Raw genomic sequence first — 17,793 nt, 5'->3', positions numbered from 1 at the left:
CTGGACAATGCCCCAGCCTACAGGGACCCAATCTGTTAGGAGTCGATGGCATTATTTGAACAGTAATGAAATCCAAAACTAAATCCTTCTGGGCACATGGCAGGGAATCATCTGAACTCGAGACTCCTCCCATTTAATTCCCTGCTGCTCCTACTTTTCTGGCAGCTCTCTTTAGTTCGATCACCACCTGCTCTCCCCACTCCCCCCTCTGCTGCTAATTCGTCATTTCTTTCAGCTCCTCTGTAGCACTAATTACAGAGAAACAATGAAATCTCAAAAGCGTATCAAGCGAGGATTAAGCCAAGCTGCAGCACGATGTGCCACAAGCAAGCTGCTCTTTGGTGGCAGCAGCAGCTTCTGGGACCAAACAAAGCCTGCTTTCCATGCTTCTCTGGAGAGTTCAGGAAACATGGCAACGTGGGCACTTCAGGCTTTGCAGCCACACAGTTTGTTTGTTAAATGCCAGGGTGGCAAGAGAAAGAAAGGAGAGAAGCTGCAGCAAGGATGCTGAACACACTGCTAAGTGAAAACAAGCTTAGGGAGAGATGACACCAACAGAGAGAAAAAGAAAAAGCTCGTTGAGGAAGTTATGTAAAGTTTAGGAGCAGGTAACAAATATGTGGGTAATGGCAGGAAGAGAAGAGATTTCCTGGGCTGCTATGGACAGGAAAAAGCCCAAGGGCAGTTTGTGCCAGGGTAGCACAACTTGGACAAACCAACTCTCCCAGCAGTCCCAGACCTGCTGCAGTCCCGATGCCGTGGGCAGCACAGGGTTAATTAAAGTTCCTGTGCTGGGTTCCCACTCACTCCCAGCTCAGACACTCTGATCAAGGTCAGGGCTGAGGCTCTGCCTCTTTCGGAGAAAATTTGCTCCCTGGTTAATCTCTCCCAACAGAACAGCTTAGCAAAACAATGAAAAGCGGGCACAGCCAAATGCTTGCTGCTTTATTCCTGAAAAGCAGGAGATCCTTCTGCTGAAGGATGATGGGGAGGAAGGAGACCCCAAATGGGTATTAAGATCTGCTTAATACCCCCTGCTTTTGCCTCTGTAAGGCTCTCAGATATAGTTCCAACCCTTAGGATAGCAGCTGCAAAATTCCTGCATAAGAGGGTCACGACCTACTTTAGAAAACACCGCCTTAAGAGGGAAACATAGCCTTTGTAACCCCTGCTTCTTTCATGTTTCTATGAGTAAATGGCTCTTTCTGAAATAAAACCAACCTCTGAAAGGATTAAAATAACCCAAATAAAAAAGTCCCCAAGCACTCAGTTACTGAAGCCTGATTTTCCAGGTTGTCTCCTCTGGATCCATGGTCCCTTCAGCATCCACAGCTCCAGCCTGAACTCCTTCAGTTGAGACAAACTCCCCATGAAAGCCCAGCACCAGCTTTCAAAGGAGGCTGGATACCATCTCTGCTACACTTCCACAATTTACATGAAGCTTCCATTTTTGAAAAAAAAGACAAACTTGCTGAGATCTCAGCTGAAGTTAATGGAAGCCAATTATTTCAAGGCTAATTGGAGGAGTGGAAACACAGGGGACTGACCAGAGCAAACAGCACGTCCCTACACACTTTGTCTCCAATTTAACTGAATCTCTGCAGCCACATAAGGACATTGCAGCTCTCCCAGTAAGACTGGGATGAATTGCACCGATGCCTCTTCCCAGGCAAATGCAACTGAAGCCAGAGATCCTCTTGGCAGAGAGATCTGCTTAAGCAATGAACAGTCATGCCAAACAGTCACAAGACAAGCATCAAATCCTGGCTCCAGGATAGTGTTCTCCTACCACGTGCAACAGCACTTTGAAGTAGTTACATGGTAGGAGGACTCACAACACAGTGTTGCCCCAGCTTTAAATTTACTTCAGGCACCCTCAGAGACGTGAAAGTTTCCCTTCATTGCAACTCAGTTGCTCACAAAGCTGTTACAATCAACAGGGGATGTGTTCCAGAACAGTCTTGTAGCATCAAGACTAATCAAATAGGTAAGTATCAAATCTCTTCTGAAGAGGAAATATACTTTCCCAGGGTCAAATGAACATTACAAACCATTTAGGTCTGAAGGAACCTCTAGTCCATCCTCCTGCAGAAAGCAGGATCAAATCCTGCTTAGATCAGATTCCTCAGCATTGAATTCAGTCTAGTTTGGATTTTCTTTAACAAGAGATATTTCTACAATCTCTTTGGCTGTTTCTGTGTTTGACCACCCACATGGTAAGCTTTTTTTCCCCTTGCTAACTAATCAGATCTCCCAGTTTTCCCCCAACCTTGGCCTTCCACCCTGCACCTCTGTACAATTCAGCTCCATCTCCTCTAGAACTTCCCACTGGACAGCAGAGGATGGCAGCAACTCTTGTAAGGCTGGGGAAATGCTGCTCTCCACCTGCCCCATAAGTCACATTGCCAAGTCTCCTTCAGCATGGGGCAATGCTCAGCCAGACACCTCCACAGAACCCTGCCCTGCACACACACGACCTCCCTATTTTTAAGCGAGATCTGGACTCCATCCTCCGCTATCTGGAGTGCGGTGCCAGAAAGCCGCGGCTGACGCAGGCTCTGGTTGGAATTGTGCCCCCGGGTTTTCCTCTCATGAACAATGCACACAAAACACTTCCCTGCACGGCTGCTCTGCACCAAGCTGGGACTTTCAGGTTCCAGGTACCCCCAAGCCCAGGAAACCTTCAATGCTTTACAAGCCAGGCTGGGTACTCCTGCCTCTGCAGGCTCGCTCCATCTCTGGATGCTTCAACTCTTTGAGAGCCTCATGCCAAAGAGCTGTGGGAGCCCTGCTCTGATTACTCATTCCAAGGACAATACAGCAATAAAACAAGAGGCTGCAAGACTGGGAATAGAACTTCTTATGCATTCTTACAGAGCACAGGGAAACACACATCAAATTAAACCAGAAATTAAATACTGCATTGCAAATTCAGACCGATCTTGCATTGTTTGGTCCATTTCCTATGAAGGCAAAGTGATGCCTCTATTTTATGTCTCTCATGTGAGAAGAGTCCCCTTGCAAAGAATGAACTGCTTCTAAAAACAAGCTAGCAAAGAAAAAAAAAACAAGCCTACTCTCGAATTTCCAGCCAACTCAGCAGGGGGTGGGAATACTCCTTTCCCCAAGCAGGACTTGGTAACAAGAGTCCATTGGATGTCAAAGTCTTGCTGGCACAAGCCCCACGATTCAGGAAGAGTGAAGTAATGCAATGTTAATGCTCCTTGAATATGTTTTTCAAGCCATCTCCCCACTACACACCAAATTCTTACTACAAAATGGAAGATACCATCTACAATAACAGCTCCAAATAGCATTAATAAAACCAAAGGGAATTCATAACAGGACTCAGACATACTCCTGGTATTGCCACAGAGGGGGCAAAAAGTCTGCTTACCTGTGGGGAGGAAAATGCTTTCACAGCAAAGCTGAGAAAGCTTTGTCATCTTCTGAGCATGGGACTGCAGGAAGAGTGTTAGCAATTCTAGGAGTGGAGTTAAAGCCCCCAGTCAGCAGGAGGATCACTTGGGTGCCTCTAGCACTGCTCAGAGTGAGCTCAAACACCAAGCTGGCTCTGAGTGCTGCTGTTGGAGACACTGGGAACAGCAGCAAAACCAGGAAGGGAGAATTCAGCTGGGTTTGCTCTGTGGTTGGGAGGCCTGTGGTAAACTGAAGCAGCAGCAGAGCAATAATCCATGGCCAAGACAAAAAAGTTACAAAAGCAACGGAGTGAGCACAGCTCTCCTCCCACAGCAACATGGGAGTGCAGACATGCACCTATCCTCAGGAAGCTCCCAGAGCTGCACCAACACAGCCACACTGACACCTTTCCACCATTCATTCCCAATACAAATTTACTGTGAATAGTATTGCCTATTGAGAGAAGAACCAGGGCTTTACATTTCTTTCCAAGCTGAAGGATTACACAAGCACTCAGTTTAAACCCTGGCAGAGGCAGTAAGAGGCCAGGTTTAACTTGGTGCACCTTCTCTCAACTCGAGTCATGCAGTGTTTGATCAACAGCAGGGATGGAAAGATACTGTGCAGAGAAGGGGGAGAGAAACACTTGCTAATACAGTGCAGGGAAGAAATAAATCAGAGAAGCGTAAGCAAAGGCAGAAAGTGAAAGCAGATTTAACTGGAAAGTTGTGAGGGAGCCAAATTTAAAGCCTATATGGGGGATGGAGGAAAACCAGCCATCCCCACAGACATAAGTGCACACTACATATTAAGAGACCTGCAATATGTGCCTGCTGCAATGCTGCAGGCAGCTGAAGAGCTGAACTCTCACATCTACAAGGCAGTGGTTACCCTCATATTTCTGATGAAAAGGCTTTAGGAACAACAGAACAGCTCAACCCTGATTTAAAGAAATCATTTTACAACTTTGCATTTCCGTGTGGTCAATGTCAAAATGTCACCCTGCCCTCCAGCCCAGCCTAACTCACATCCCTGCATGCTGCAGGTTCATTTGTGGTTCAGGCTCACCTTGAGCACAGCCCAGTGCTGGGAACACTCGGCTGGGTTCAAGCCAAAGGTGGCTGCAGGTACAGAAAGGCACAGGGCATGTGCTGGACAACACCCTGAGAAAGGCAACGATGGGGAGGTAACAAGTCCAGGCACAGAATTAAGATTTAAAACAAGTGACTTCCATTTCACACCAGCACATCTGATGACTACAGCCCAGACCATTTACTGAAGAATTGAAGGAGGAATAGGAAAAAGCAGTTTTCACTCCTGAATTCCTGTTTGTTTCATTTAAATTGCAGGTGCTTTGCAATGCTCTCTGATCATTTATTCCAGTACATCCAGAGCTCAAGTAGTTTGAGATTCTGTGCAAGTTGTGAGGCCAAAGATTTCAAATAGTACTCACAATACAAGGGATTTCTGTCATTAAGACACCATTATGTGTCTTTCTCAAATATTGAGAGTCTTTGCTCAATTTACGTCAGCACCTGCAGGGTCCAACAGACAACTGATATTCCAGCATTAATCAAGCATGCTCAAAGAATTCAGAGAATAAGGAGGGGCATATTCTGAAAGTCTGCTGTCCAAGTAGAATTAGAGCCAAAACATTTGAACAGCACATAAACTTGCTGACAGTGAGTTATTCACCATCTTGACAAGAGCTCTCACAGTTGAGAACACCACTGAAAGCCACCCACCATGTCCAGAGCTCAGAGGTTTGTGCCCATGTAAGACAATGTATTTCTCAAGATTCCTAGTGCTCATGTACATGGAGAAGGATGATAAGGCAGCAAAGATCACACAGAGCTGCCAGCACTTGTTAAAACACGCTGCCCCTCCAGGGTCCATCAATACAGAAACACTCAATGCTGCAGACCTATTGGCCAAGTCTTTAATTCACGTCTCAGACTCAGGGGAAGGAACACAAACCCAAATCCAATCACTTGTAAGAAGTGCAGTATTATTTTCAGAGCCATCAGCAACTGATGGGCAATACCCCCAGCTAGGTACATCTCCCATGGCCCCACTGAACTCTAAACTATAAATAAATAAATGACATTGATTTCTAAGCTGGAGAGAGGTTAGCTACCGTAATCTAAATGACTCAATGCCAAGGTTTCTGCAGAAAGGAAGGGGAGTCTTGTGGAAATCATCACCCCACCCCACACTGCATTGTTCTCTCACAAATCTTTCAGTATCTCCTAGGCCCTGAACACAGAGAAATGTCGTCTGTTTTCCACCTTCAGCAAACATTCAGGTTGAGAATCCTCCCAGACTAAGCAGGGAAGTGACAGGCTTGGAGAGAAAATGGTCAGCCTGTCAATGTAAAACAGGCCAGGACTGGAACACAGGGACAGGAATAGCGTTGGCCACGCAAAGCATGTCAGCGAGATATGTGACAAAGTTGTCACTGGGTCACTTTGCTGTTTGAGTTCATGTGCAGTCACCAGCTCACACCCAGCCAAGGAGAGCTTTCCACTGCCTCTGTGAGAGCTGCAGCCCCCAGCATCAGAGCCCAACCAGAGCAGGACAAGCAAACAAAGACCAGGGGAAAGCCACTGCCACAGAAGGCATCAGCAGAGAGAAGCACTGCCAGGGAGGAGCATCAGCCCATCTGACATTGCTCCACAAATTCCACTGCAAACACCAAAGCACGGAAGAGAGGGTGGCAGAGGGTGCTGCTCTTGGCTGCATGCCTGACCCCTGCAGCCCTCAGGATATCCCAGGTAAGTCCAGACTAGCAGACATTCCCATCATGCCTTTAACAAACACCCTCCAGCTGCCCAAGGCACCCAGGTGATTTGGGGAACACCTCAGAGAGCATTTTCCCCATGGCAGTCACTGCAGAAAGCTCCAAGGGCCAGTTACACAAGTCCTGCGTGACCTGCCACATTTACTTAAGATGCTATTAGCATGCCCAAATTAGATTTTTAGTTTGAAACCAATTATATTTATTTGATTTTGTGCCAACATCTCTGGCTAATTTAAAGGGCACTGCAGCTATGCAGTGCTAATTCTACACGATGGAAAGCAGGCTCAAACATCTCATTTCCAAACACAGCAACTTCAGTGGAGAAAGTTCATCCTTCCCTTTTAATCACTGTCAGCTGCCTTTATGGTATATGCAGCAATGTAAATATCATGCTGGCTGTCATCAGGTATTACCAAGGCTCAAAACACAGCCCTGGTACAGTAGCCAAGCCAGTGCTCTCCTTTCTTCCCTCCCAACTTTTATCTCTGAACTCTGTCTCAAATGTAATTGTCAGCTGTAGAGGATATTTTATTTGGCCACGTTTCCACTTAACAGAACAATCTGCCTGCTTACAGTGCAGATGTTTGATAGTACCGTGGTTATTTTAGGTAAATAAGCTTTTAACTATCAGATAGATCTTCTCTCAAAGGCTATTATCCTTTCTTCTCAGCAAATATCTTGATCTAATAAAGATTTTCTGCATCTCTCAGTCCGTTCAGCACAAAAGATTAGCCCTGTAATTTTTAACTGTAATTTTTTCAGTTAAAAATTACATTCTTTAACCAATGTTAAGGTTAAAGAATGTAATTTTTTACATTCCTTGTTAAGTAACAAGGACCATCCTGAGCCTTAGGATGTGGACAAATAACTGAGCTGAGGTAGGGAGTTCATCAGGCCTCTCAGCTGTTCAAATGAGATTTGCATTGGTGACCTGTCCAACAGGAAACCTGCTCATGCTCAAGATGCTTTTTCCAGTGTAGTTTGCTGCAAGTCAATACCAAGGTATTTATTAGCTGTTAATACCAAGCTATTTATTAGACAGCAATTGGCATCCTCAATGAGTATTTTTACTTTAGTGAAAGATGGAACTTATGGCTTCACCTTTCAACTTGCTTCTGCTCCTGGGGGAACCTTATTGTCCTCTAGAACTCCCTGAAAGGAGGCTGTACAAGGTGGGACTCAGTCACTTGTTACCTGAGAGAAGAGACAGGACGAGAGGAAATGGCCTCAAGTTGCACCACAGGAGGTTTATATGGGGTATTAGGAAAAACACCTTCACTGAAAGGGCAGTCAGGCATTGGAGCAGGCTGCCCAGGAAAGTGGTGCAATCACCATGCCTGGGAGTGCTCAAAAAGCACTGGATGTGGTACTTGGGGACAGGGTTTAGTGGTGACCACAGTGGTGCAGGGTAATTGACTGGACTTGATGATATAAAAAGTTCTCTGATCTGAAGGATCCCATGACTCTATGATTTTATGACAACTTGGCATGGTGAGAGACAGAAAGGGTCACAAAGAAGTGGCCTAGGAAGTAAAGACATAACACATCAAGATTCCAAAGAGCTCCATTTCCATTGGGAGATCTTGAGGAATCACAAACTGGAGGCATTTGTATCACCACCTTTAAGGTTTGGAGACAGCACAAACACCAAGGTTCAGCTTTCCTGCACCTTCAGAGGGAGCTGTCCTTGCAGACACAGCCTGAACACAAAGCAAGTGGTGTAAGAAAAGCACCAAGCCTCAGCCACACGCAGTGACAGACAGGGCATTGTTACTGCCCACTGTGGTGGGGAATCCATGAAGCAGCTGCTCCATCCAGCAGTGGCAGGGTCACAGGGAGGTTTGGGTGTTGAACAGAACGTGTGGCAGGAATTCCCCCATGTGCCATTTCCAGCACAAGCATTCATTAATTCCCTACAGGGATTATACACTTTGGCATCAGCCAGAGCAGGGCAGTGAACTCCACCACCCTGGGAGTCCTCACTGCCTGTGTCTCAGCAAAGTGACAGGAGCTTGCTGGGTTTGTTCTGAAAATTGACATCATTAAACCATCTCTGTGGATTTTGCAGGAAAGGTGCTTACTCCACAACAAGAACATGGTCTTTAATTGACAAATTTTCAAGACATGGAGGTAACCTAATACTGTGTTCCTGCCTGAAGCTGGAGACAGCCTGAAATTGCCAGCTGCAGTTTCAGTGCCCCACTTACCCCAACAGGTATCAGCTCAGAGCACAGCCCAGCCCATAATTTTGCTAAGAAAAATATTCTGTAAGTGCTCTCATCCCACAGCCATCATTGTGCTCTCTCACTTCTCAAACACCATCATTTTCCAATAGCCTCTGCACTGTTTGCAAGGCTTCCTTTTCAGAAAAGCTGGAATGAACCCCAGAACTTAAGGAAATAGGCTTAAAATCCCCTGAAGAGTGAAAATGAACAAGAGCCTAGCTCAGAGAGAATCAAAATTGAAAATGCACAACCTGTCCAACAGTAACTATGGAGCTTTCATCCAATATTTAGTAAACCATCAGTTTTACAAAACATGTGTTGAACTGCCCCAAGAAGCAATAATGTCACACCCTGCCACAAGCACCTCAACACAACTCCACATTCACAAAGAGCTTTTTTAGAGATTTTCCTACCCGACAACACCCTCCCCTGTAATGAACAGTAAAATTTGTCAATTAGCTCTGCTCTAAGGCAAAAGCCAACTTCAATTCTTCCACACACCAAGCCAGCAGAGGATACCACTGGAAAAGCCACGTGCTCACTCAGATCTCACCAGAAGTGAGGGGGGTACTCAAGGTCAAATTTTCACACTGCTGTTTTAACTTGATTCAACTCTGTGGATGGAGGAAATGGGAACAGCATCCTCCCACACAGCTTTATTAATAGCAAGGTGCTAGCAATAAGAGTAAATTTGTCCTTAAATTACCATTCATGACTATAAAACAGTAAAACCCTGGCAAAACCCAAGAAGAGTGTACTACAGTGAGAGATGATCACTGAAGTATTTCAATTCATGCTGCTTGTACCTTTTCTTTCCAGAATGAATTTACATGGGCTCATTTCCTGCCCAAAGGAAATATCCATTGGGAGAATGCTATAAAGTCAGTCTAGCATGGAGCAGTGAAATGAAAGAAAACACTAATTTTGTTTCTCTCCCTCGCCCCAAACTCTCAAGACAAGGCAGTTGGAGCAGAAAATTGAAATCTGGCAAAAAATTAAAACCTCATTCAGAAAAACTTTTTTGTATTCCCTCACAAATGCATTTTAATTTGACTGAGTTATCAGACTTTGAAGGTATTGTTTCACAAGCTGTATAAAACTGTAAGGGATGGGAGGTGAAAGAAGATTTGCCTAATATGGAAATTTGGTGAGAAAGTGAATCAGTGCTCTGAATTTATTCTGCACTTCATTCACAGATGGGATCTTGAAGCCTTTAAGAGTGGAAGAGAATCATCCCCTGCAGACTCACCAGTGTGTAGAACCAAAGTGGTCTCAGAAATCCTGGCAAGGCACATTAGACTCCAGTTTCATGGAGGTTGATACATAACCAAATCTTTTTTCCAGGATGGAATTTCTCTTCGTCGCAAGAAAATTCACATTAAACAAGAATTCTGTGTGCAGTGGTGCACACCAGGAAATAATAATCTTTAAGAACCTCAGCGAGTGGTGAAAGGATTTGGAAAAAAAACTTTGCTGGTTGTTGCAGCTGTTGAGTAGTTGTGAAAAGAAGTACTGGATTTTTCATTTGTGCATTAGTATCACCACAAATCTCTACCTGCTTTTTCAGTGTGACAGGACCACCTAATGTAGTTAAACCAAGAAATGTGCAGGCTGTGATGATTAACATGAAAACCCCAGTCATGAGCAGTGTTTCAGGCAAACAAGGTCAGACAAGGGATCATACTGAGGACTGACAGAACCCCACACTGAGGTCAGGCCCTTCATTTATGTTCAAGGAACATGAGAAATCTCACTCAGTACCAGTCAGGCACCTGTATCCTGCCCCACTCAGCTGCAGTTACACTGTGGGATCTCAGCACAGCAGTCCTGATGTGCAGAGTCACCGAGACAACCCTTGGGGGGCTCGGAAGTCCTGGAACATTGCCAGAAGTGTCTGGTGGCTGGACTTTGATCCTGCACGGGAAACAACACCTGTATGAGGATGGGAGGATCACACGGGGATAAATGGTGAAGGGATAGGTTAATTATAGTGTGAAACACAGGTTTTGGAATTTCGGTACAGGGGGGTTCTAGGGAGACAAGATGGAGGAATTAGGGCGTGTCCTGTCCTCCTTCTTCTTTTTCTTGGCCTCCATCTTCTGTGGTGGTGGTGGCACTTTGGGATTGGTTCTTACTAAAAGTGCACTTGTCAATAAGGGTGAAAGGTATTGGGGAGAAAAGGTAAATATCTTACACGTAGTTTTGGGTATAAAGATAAGTGACCGCCCCGAGGGCTCTCAGTGTGCTCATGGCCGACGTGCTGTGCACACCTCTGTCGGGCTGGGAGAAAATCTTGTAGATAAAAACTAATAAACACTGAAGACCAAGAAAAAACCTGAAGACTCCTTTCGTCCTTTGGAGCGCGGGCTGTCCAAGGCCATCAAAAAACAGCCGAGGACGGGACATTTCACCATTTGCTAAATGATCTTGTCCTACTCAAGCCACACAAGTTGGATTCTGTTCCTAGTCTGGCTCCCCTCATTAGTACATGCATGGTTTTCCTACCAGAGGTAGCCCATCTCTCACAGGAGCCATGACCCTGTGATGACAAGGCTGGGCTGCCTGTCAGCCAGGCACCAACCCTGTCTCCAAGGCTTTCCCGGGGCTGCCAGGAACAGAGACTGAGCTCCACGTGGTTTTTACAAACGTCAGGGCTCAACTCCCTTAGGTGAAGTCACAGGAAACTGCAGCAACTTGGAGAGCCAAGTCCTTCCTATCTGCATCTCAGTTGTTTGATTCTAAAGGGAAGGCAGGATAATAGGCTGGACTGGTCTGGAAAGCCCCAGCATCCTGATATTTCAAAGATTTTGCAACGCCAAATTCCACTGCTCCAACAGCTATTCTTCTACACCCACAAAGCCCTCAAGTCTGTCTCTCCCTATTAAGAAAGTTTAATAACAGCAAATTTACAAGCACTCCATTAGGATGTCCACAGCTAAATTTATTGTGCAGAGATTTATGATGGATATTGTCCATTTTTGGGGGAATCTTCCAAGCAAATCTGATGAAGACACAGTTTGTTGCAATGCACTAATATAATCAGCAATAAGTGTTATTGCCATCATTTTAAAGAGCTCCATCTTTTAATAAAAGATTACATCTCCAGACTGGCTTAGTGGGCAAGCTGCTAACACTCAGAAAGAAAAGAGATGCTGCCAAGTTTAAATAGACAAACGTTCTGGGGAAGAGCTGATTCTCCAAGATTTCATCAGCTGCAGGAGCAAGAAGCCTCCCAGGCATGCATTTGTACAGCCCTCCCTCAGGTGTGCTCAGCAGCACAGCACAGCCACACTCCCCAGCAGCAGCCAGGATGTTTGCATCAAACTGGAACTATTTGCATGGATTCTTGAGAAAGGGAAGTGTTAAACATTAATGGGCCCAGGTACCCAACAGTACTGGAAGCAGCTGCTACACAGAAACCAGGCCCAGGGAAGGTGAACTCTCCCACATGAAACACCCTGGGTGTTTTCTCCCTAATACCCTGGAATGGCTGAAAGCAGCAGGATCTGTGTCTGCTCCCCCCTCCAACCAGCAGGCAAGGCTAACAACCCTAATTCCTCCCAGCCAGCCTCCTTCAGCACTGCTTGGCTTGGCAAGCCCTCATTTTGCTGCCTTGTGCATTTTATCCTTCTTCCTATAGGACACAGACAACAGAGGCACTAAAAACAGGCCCGTGCACAAGCAAACACCTTTTGCTTTCACTTCCCCAGCGGTGAAAAGTGACTTAGTTCAGCTCTAATTCCAGCAGGGCAAGGATATCAAAGGTCTTAAAGAGATGTGTCAAGTATCCAGAGGAAAGGGAGCCTGGATGCAGGAGCAGCTTGGCTATTCTGTTGCACTTAGGATCACACAAGATATATTTGTCTACATCCAAGCAGCAGAAAAACTTGTACTGAGCATCTCCCACTTCAATTCCCAAGCAGACCAATTACTATGAATGACCACTCATTTTTTAACTTATCTACAATTGCCCAAAGTTAATTTAATGTAACTTTTAACATATTATAAAACAACTAAGGCTTTTCCACCAACTTCATGTGGAAAAAATGAGCACACAAAGAAAGTCTTCAAATGAATTAACCAGCCTGAGCACTGGGAATACAGTACAGGAATCAATTTTGCTCAGCAAAGCTGGGGGGGAGGAGTGGGAATCCATGAGGAAATGCTAAAACAAAACATATGGCACCAAGACTGAATCCTAAACACTCCGTTTCGAGCTCAGGCAGTTCTATTTTGTACAGTGTAACATTTTTCTTGAATGGGTTCTAAATATCAGGCGTGTGAAACTGGCTGCAGCCAGCACAGGCACCACAGCCAGCAATGAACACCACACTGCAAAAAAACACCAAAAACCCAAGCCCTGAAGTATCATTGGACAAGAGCCTCCCCTTCCAGCCTGATTTTTACATCCAAAGCCCCTGATTGCTCCTGGCCAGCACCTCAAGGCTGCTCTTTTTCAACAGCTGGGATTTCTCTGCTCAAGACTCCTACACAAGCACCATGGACATCTTGATAAAATTTGGGAGAGCAGACACCTTAATTCTAAGAAGTTCCTCTCTACCCACAAAAAAAAGTTCTCCCACACAGGGCTGGGATAAACACAGATAGAAATCTAATTTTCAGCCCCAAAAGATCAACGTGATCACATGCAAAATCCAACTCCAAAGCTACTTGAACCACAGTCATTAAAAAAACTAATCATTCCTAAAATGGTGACTTCAATTTTCAATTTAGCCTTGATTTCTGATGGGATAAGAAACTCCCAGCACATCTGTTCGTGCAGCCTGCAAAGGAATCTGTCAGAGGGGAGAGGGTACAGGAGCAGAGCCTGGGAGCACTCCCACCACTGATTTATCTCCTGTTTCTGGCATGGGCTGCTCACAGCACAGGGGATGCTCCTAAATCACACAGCCACAGTCAGCAGGGCTCTAATCTTTCCAGAAAAGTAGCAAAACGAGAATGACCCAGTTCCAACCGACTTCACTCCTGCTACCAGCATTTCCAAGAGGAATTGTGAGATCCAGGGGAACCTGAATGTGCGAGGATCTGATCAGCACAAGCAGCATGAGGTCGAATTTTTTTCAGGCTTCAAAAAGAAGGCTGCAGTAATTTATATGCAATCCACGCTCAGAAGACCAACCACCTTCACAACCACAGCACAGACTATATTCTGCTTTTTAGATAAAAATTGCAGCATCTCCAGAGGCCCTGTTCACCTGCAGAACTCTGGCTACTCTGGGGCTACATTTCTCTGAAATGCTTTTTAAATTGCTTCCTCTACCCCACCTGCATTTTATCCTTTCTTAAAATGAAATCAGATTCTCCTCTGATCAAAGTTCCTTGATTCAGAATATACCAGAAGTTATTTAAGCCTAAGAAGGCTACTCAGCAGTTATTAACACTAACCAAGCATAATCAACAGGGATATTAATCCACACCTTTAGAATGGCATGAGTCATCCCCAGTGCTGAGTAATCCTTTTTTATTTATATATAGTGTTAGCCAGAATCAAGGAGCACTTTTACAGTACAGGGTCTCTTTGCAGGTGGGAAACTTGCTTTTTCTATTCCTGCACTTGAGTGCTATGGAACCATCCACATCCAACAAAAGTCACATATGGCTATTTTCAGGCCAAAATAGTACAAATTAAAGAACTGGGCTACAAAGGGATTTCCATTATTCCATGTGAAAAAAACAGCTGAGCTGGTAATCTCAAAATTTACTCTAAATTTTAAGACTAATGTTGTTTTTTTTTTTTCATCAGGAAACAAGTTAAATCCTTTAAAAGCACCGCTACAAGGTTCATCTCTTTCCACAGCAGAACATCTCTTTGTTCCGTGCTGAAGAACCTTTACAGCTCCTCAGTTATAAAGAGAGCTCAAAAAAAATAAAAAAACTCAACCAAAAAACCCTTGAGGTTTACAGGAGACATGAAGCAGGAGGCAAGGCAGTCCAGCTCAGTTAACACAGTGACATTTTGTCCCACAAATCATATACGTGCTAGGAAACTTGCGTCACATCTCCATGCAGGCCTCTGGCAGCCACAGCAGCGTTTGAAAGGAGCAAAGGGGGGGCAGGGGACAGCAAAGTTAAAAAGAGAAACCATATGTTTGCAATATACACATCTCAGTGCAGCTCCATCACATGCCAAAATGCCAACACAACCCTGCAGCGAGCAGGCGACATCCAGACACTCAGTTTGCAGAGGGACAGGGAAGATACAGAAGAAATTCAAGGCTTTTTTACTTTTTTGCTGATTTCTCCCTGAATTCTGTCAGTTAACAGGAGACAACATCTCTGTGTGTCTCCCAGCACTCTGAGGCTGTGGGATGTGCATCTCCAGCAGCAAGTTCTCCCAAGAGCAGAAGTGGATTTACATTCCCTCTTGTTCCATCCCCAGCTACAAAGAGGCATTTGCTCCTGTCTTTGATTACTCAGGTCCAAATCCTTGCTTTTTGCCACCACAAAACACCCCTGCTGGCTCTCAAAAGAAAAGGAAGAATTTCCTATGAGAAATTCAGTTCTCTTTCCACAGGAAACCAGTTCTCCCCTTTGCTCCCACACCTGTATCTCCTGCTCCTCAGGGAGGTTCAACATCCTCCCCCCAGGGCACGTTTTCCAGAGGAGATTTAAAGGGTTGGTCTGTAGGATTGCACCTTCCCTTGGTCTCCTTCCTAAAGCACTGCTGCTGCCTCTGAGCAGAGGGAGAGGACAAAGCCCGGTCCCACAGAGTAAAAGGGATTTCCAGAAGGATTTCCCCCACTCCACAGCTTTAGTTCCTTCCTACTTTTAAACAATGCTAAGAATTTAATCTCTTAAAGCAGCATTTTCACAAACGCTCCAACCCTCAACAGAAAACAAACCTCCCCACGAGGCAGAGATGGAAAGCCTGGGCATGACAGTGCTACGTCATCCAGAAACTTCAAATAAAAGCACTCCACAAAGATTACTCAAAGAATTAACCTCCTTCCTAAAAGCCTTTGGCCGGGAGCCCGCCTTGCCACTCTCCTGCTTCATTCCGAGTCTCCGGAGGGTGAGACGGGAGGCACCGACCTTAGAGTCACCTGTGGCACCACCTCCGATGCGTCACACACTCGCCCTAGAGCAATATATCCCTCAAACACACCCCAACAAAATGGTCGAGACAGCCAATAAATCAGTACAGCGGGAGGCCTTTGGTAACTGGGCAGCTTAACGCCAAGAGAGAGTGAAGAAGGAAAAGAAAAATCATTTAATGGAGAGAGCAAAGAGTGGGGCCTCGAGCTGAGGACAATGAATGAAAACGCACGGCAGCAGCAAAACCCCAGGGTGAAAGGCTCGTTCGGCGGCTCTGCCAAACCCTCCGTGCAGGGACCAAAGCAGCGCGGGGCTCCGAAACTGCCGAGAGGGGTGATGGCCCCAAAATGAACCGGGGTGCCCCAGGAGGAGACAGTCCACGCCAGCTCTGAGTTCACTCCCGCTGAGCACCTCAGCCCCAGCACATCCCAGACCACACCGTGGGGGGAAGCAAAGCCCCCCAAAGCCGATCCTGTCCGAGGATCCGAGCGGACCCAGATTCTGCCCAGAGGAGTGAGCAGAGGCCAGGGAGGAGCCCCCGGCCAGGGGGGCGTCCCCGCCACCACCACCATCCCCTCCTGGGATGGGGCAGACCCACATCCCCTTCCGCGGGCCGCACACACAGGTGAGGAGGGGCAGCAGCCTCAGCAGAGGGGTCCCACAGAGCCCCTCAGAGTCCCCGGCAAGGCGGGGGGACAGAGCCGCTCACATCCTCCCTACATACGTGGCTGGAGGGGGGGCGGTCACACCGTCCCAGTCCGTGCCGGGCTGTGTGCGACGGGACCCCTCCAGATGAGGGGCACCCCAGACCCTCACACCCTTCAGAGAAGGGGGACAGACACCCCCCTCAGCTGAGGGCCCCCCCAAACCTTCACACAGCTCAGTGTGGGGGGACGGACCCTCTCACAGCCTCACATGGCTGAGGGAGGGGGAAGCCACACAGTCCCAGTCCTTTGCGCGGTGTGTGACAGGATCCCCCTCAGTTGAAGGGGATCGGACCCCCCCTTCCCTCAGCGGACTCACACCCCACATCCGAGGGGCACCCTGCACCCCCCCGCACCCCAATGACCGCTCACCGATGACCTCCTGTAGCTCGTAGTCATCCTTGTTGATGGACCAGGGCAGCGCGCTGGGCTCCTCGGCCATGGCCGCGCCGCGCCCGCCGCCCTCCGCGCCGCGAGGGGGAGCGTCCCCGAGGGGCGAGGGAGCGGAGAGGAGGCGCTGCGGTGTCCCGGCTGTCCCCGAAGCACGGCCGAGTCCGAGCCCCCTCCTCCTCCGCCTCCTCCTCTCCCGCCGCTACCGCCGGCCCAACTCCGGCCACCGCCACCTCCTGCACCTGCCCATGCCGGGAGCGCTAACGTCACCGCGTGCGCCCCGCCCGCCACGGCAGGGCGCCGCCCGACGCCATCTTGAGCGTGGCGTGGCAGCACCCCGCCCACCGCCAGAAGGCGACTACGCCACGGTTTTCTCGGTTATCCCCACCGGCCTCAAGGGACGGGCCGGTAGGGGAGGATTCCAAGGCGAAGGACGGAGGAGGAGTGCCTAAGGAAAGGGCGGGGATGCCACACACAAGATGGCGGCGGCGAGCATCGTCCCCGCCCTCAGGCACAGGGCGGGAGTGGGTGCCAGTTTAAGAGCAAGGAGGGTCACGATTGGCTGGCCGCTGCCGGATTCGCTGCTCCTATTGGTCGAGCGGCTGTCAATCATGTGCTGGCGTTTCCCGGGTCCCTGTGCCGTGAGGGGATCCGGAGCCTGCGGGCAGGAGTGGGGCCCGGCCCGGCCCGGGCGCTGCAGGGATACACATTCCGTGTTTAAAAATAGTTCGTGAGGGATCAGGGGGCCTGGTATGCTCGCAGCCCCCGAAGATGGGCAATTCTCTTCTCCATGCTGCAGTTCCAGCGTTCGTGGATATGTCCAACACCCTCATGGAGGTGTCCTGCACGTTCATCCTGCGGTTTAAGGCTCCACACCCGGAGCTATTTTAGCTGGATGCACTCAGGAGTACATCTGGTGGTCATTGAGGAAAAGAAATTGAAATTTAAAAGAGAGTGGAATCACGAAGGCTGATGTCACTCTCTAATATATATACATTTAAATTGTTTATAGTTTGTGGATTATTTTTATTTTCTCACATGAAAAGAGATAAAGCAGCATCTCACTATTGCAATGCAGGAGTGTAACCATCTGGAGAACCGACTTGGAACCCGAGTATCAGGTTTCATCCTTTGCTGGTCGCTGTTCTTCTTGTGGCTGGATGTCAGGCCCTTCTGTGGGTCAAAGAACATCAGTTAC

At 47.4% G+C, this 17,793-nt stretch overlaps 1 protein-coding gene across 1 annotated transcript in view; it reads right to left on the bottom strand.

The window, feature by feature from the left end:
- OXSR1 (oxidative stress responsive kinase 1) overlaps positions 1-16,729 on the bottom strand; it is a 90,784-nt gene extending 74,055 nt beyond the window's left edge. Inside the window, exon 1 of the mRNA XM_054274080.1 lies at positions 16,578-16,729. Within this exon, the coding sequence (XP_054130055.1) occupies positions 16,578-16,647 (70 nt within the window). The 5' untranslated portion in view covers positions 16,648-16,729. The remainder of the gene's footprint in view (positions 1-16,577) is intronic.
- Between the last annotated feature and the right edge of the window lie 1,064 nt (positions 16,730-17,793).

Source organism: Melozone crissalis, unplaced genomic scaffold (assembly GCF_028551555.1).
Source record: "Melozone crissalis strain CALT ecotype California unplaced genomic scaffold, PUWL_Pcris_2 ptg000016l_1, whole genome shotgun sequence".
NCBI classification, from domain to species: Eukaryota; Metazoa; Chordata; class Aves; order Passeriformes; family Passerellidae; genus Melozone; species Melozone crissalis.
This window is presented reverse-complemented; position numbering and strand designations above follow the sequence as displayed.